The 1,790-nt window shown below is 33.5% G+C and overlaps 1 protein-coding gene across 2 annotated transcripts; it reads right to left on the reverse strand.

The window, feature by feature from the left end:
- Window positions 1–243: 243 nt before the first annotated feature.
- Window positions 244–651, reverse strand: LOC115987982 (putative lipid-binding protein AIR1). Of its 2 annotated transcripts, XM_031111600.1 has the most exons (2): window positions 571–651; window positions 244–507 (listed from the first exon to the last, which is right to left on the reverse strand). In XM_031111600.1, exons 1-2 carry the CDS (start codon window positions 649–651, stop codon window positions 244–246), a joined length of 345 nt encoding a protein of 114 aa, XP_030967460.1. The 2 variants fall into 2 exon arrangements, with proteins under 2 accessions (XP_030967460.1, XP_030967459.1); XM_031111599.1 differs by having other exon boundaries at window positions 244–651.
- Window positions 652–1,790: the final 1,139 nt, after the last annotated feature.

Genomic DNA, 1,790 nt, shown 5'->3' on the forward strand with positions numbered 1-1,790 from the left:
TTCACATCAAAGCTCTATATTCATCAAGAGAAGATATTTTACATCATCCAGGAAAAACAAATACACATTTTATTATTTCCCAAAGAATAGCCGGTTGATCCAGAAGACCTTCCAACAAACCAATTGACAACCAAAATGGGATTGATATCAAATCAAACCAGACCCCCATCAACAAAGGATGTAGTGAAAATAATTAGCTAACATGAAACATGGTAGAAAAATGAGAGATTTAGCTTAGCACCATTAGGCACATTGGAAGCCTTTTGGTACATTATTTCCACAATAATTCAATAGCAAGCTCAATGAGAGGGGGACATTAAGATTGATGCCTAGAACATTGGCCTTGATAGCAGTGCAAAGACAAACAGCAGCCTCAAGATCAACAAGACCTTGGATGAGGCTGCAGCAAGGGGTCTTTGGTGGGGTTCCCACAACAAGGTGCACCAAGTCATTCAACAAGTTAGCACACACCCCTAGCTTAAGGGTGTCCTTGGGGCAAGTGGCTGGCTTATTAGTAGGAAGGTTGGGTTGTGAGTGTTGTGGAGTCTTTAATGGTGGTGGGCAAGCGACATTAGTTGAAGTGACCATTGTGAAAAAGAGAAGGTTGAAAGAGAGTAGAAAAGCCATGGTTGCAATAGCCTTGGAAGCCATTTTTAGACACACTTGCCAAGGCTATATGTTTGTAATTAAGGATGGGTTTGGAGTAGTGGTGGAGGTATGGTGAAATGGGTTAGGGTTTATATAGATGGAGATTGTGGTTTCTTTAGAGTTTAGGGAATAAAATGATTGATGAGACCCTCGTGGGCACATTGGCTTGGATCAAATCCGGCCCCTAGTTGGCGGTGCAGCTTGGAGAATAATTGAATAAGCCATGTTCTAAAGTTTTGGAAGATTCTTCTGTATGTTGATTATTTTGCATGGATTTATCTAGCACCAAAAACAAAAAGACACCCTATATATCTTTTTTATTTTTAAATTTTTCTAAAATTTTGTGCTATTTCTTGGTTAACAACTTAACATATGTTTACATATAAGGCATGATATCTAGTTTATTTTGATTATCAATCCTCAAACCAAATAATATGTATGTTTTAAATTCTAATTATTTTGATTGATACCACAACATACTTTATAAGGTGTGGAAGGAGAAGTGATAGAGTATAAGTACTTATGAGGTGTGGGAGGAGAGGGGATAGAGTTCATGTCTACAGGTGGGATTATAGAATTTCTATCTTTTATCAAAAGAAATTATTTTGATTTTTTTTTAAAAATTTATAAATATAATATATCCTTACCATTACAACTTTTCAACACTTATCCTATCACAGATTGAGTTATATTATTGGTTCTTCTATATAAAAATAAGTTATATTATTGGGATTAAAAAAAACTAGTGGATATTAAAGAAAGTGCCTACTTCCTCAGCGTGATTTTCTTTGTTAATATTTAAAAACCATAATCATTTGGCACCGCAAGCATATGAGAAAGCACAAATATTTATAATAAAAAAAAAAAAAAATTGTATGAAGCCCGTAAATAACAGAATAAGAGTGTATATATATATATGGATTGGATTCAAGTTACACCTAGTGTAACTCTAAGCAATGTTACACTACTCAATATTTTTTAATTAGATGCAAATATTGACAAATCTACTGTTAGATTACATTATCTTTGTATATTCTTTATGCTTGCAAAATTTCAAGGTGATCAAAAATTAATATCCATGTCATCAATCAATTGTTAAAATTCAAATTTTTGTAGTTTAAAATAATGCATAAAATATGAGT

Source organism: Quercus lobata, chromosome 4, assembly GCF_001633185.2.
Source record: "Quercus lobata isolate SW786 chromosome 4, ValleyOak3.0 Primary Assembly, whole genome shotgun sequence".
NCBI lineage: Eukaryota > Viridiplantae > Streptophyta > Magnoliopsida > Fagales > Fagaceae > Quercus > Quercus lobata.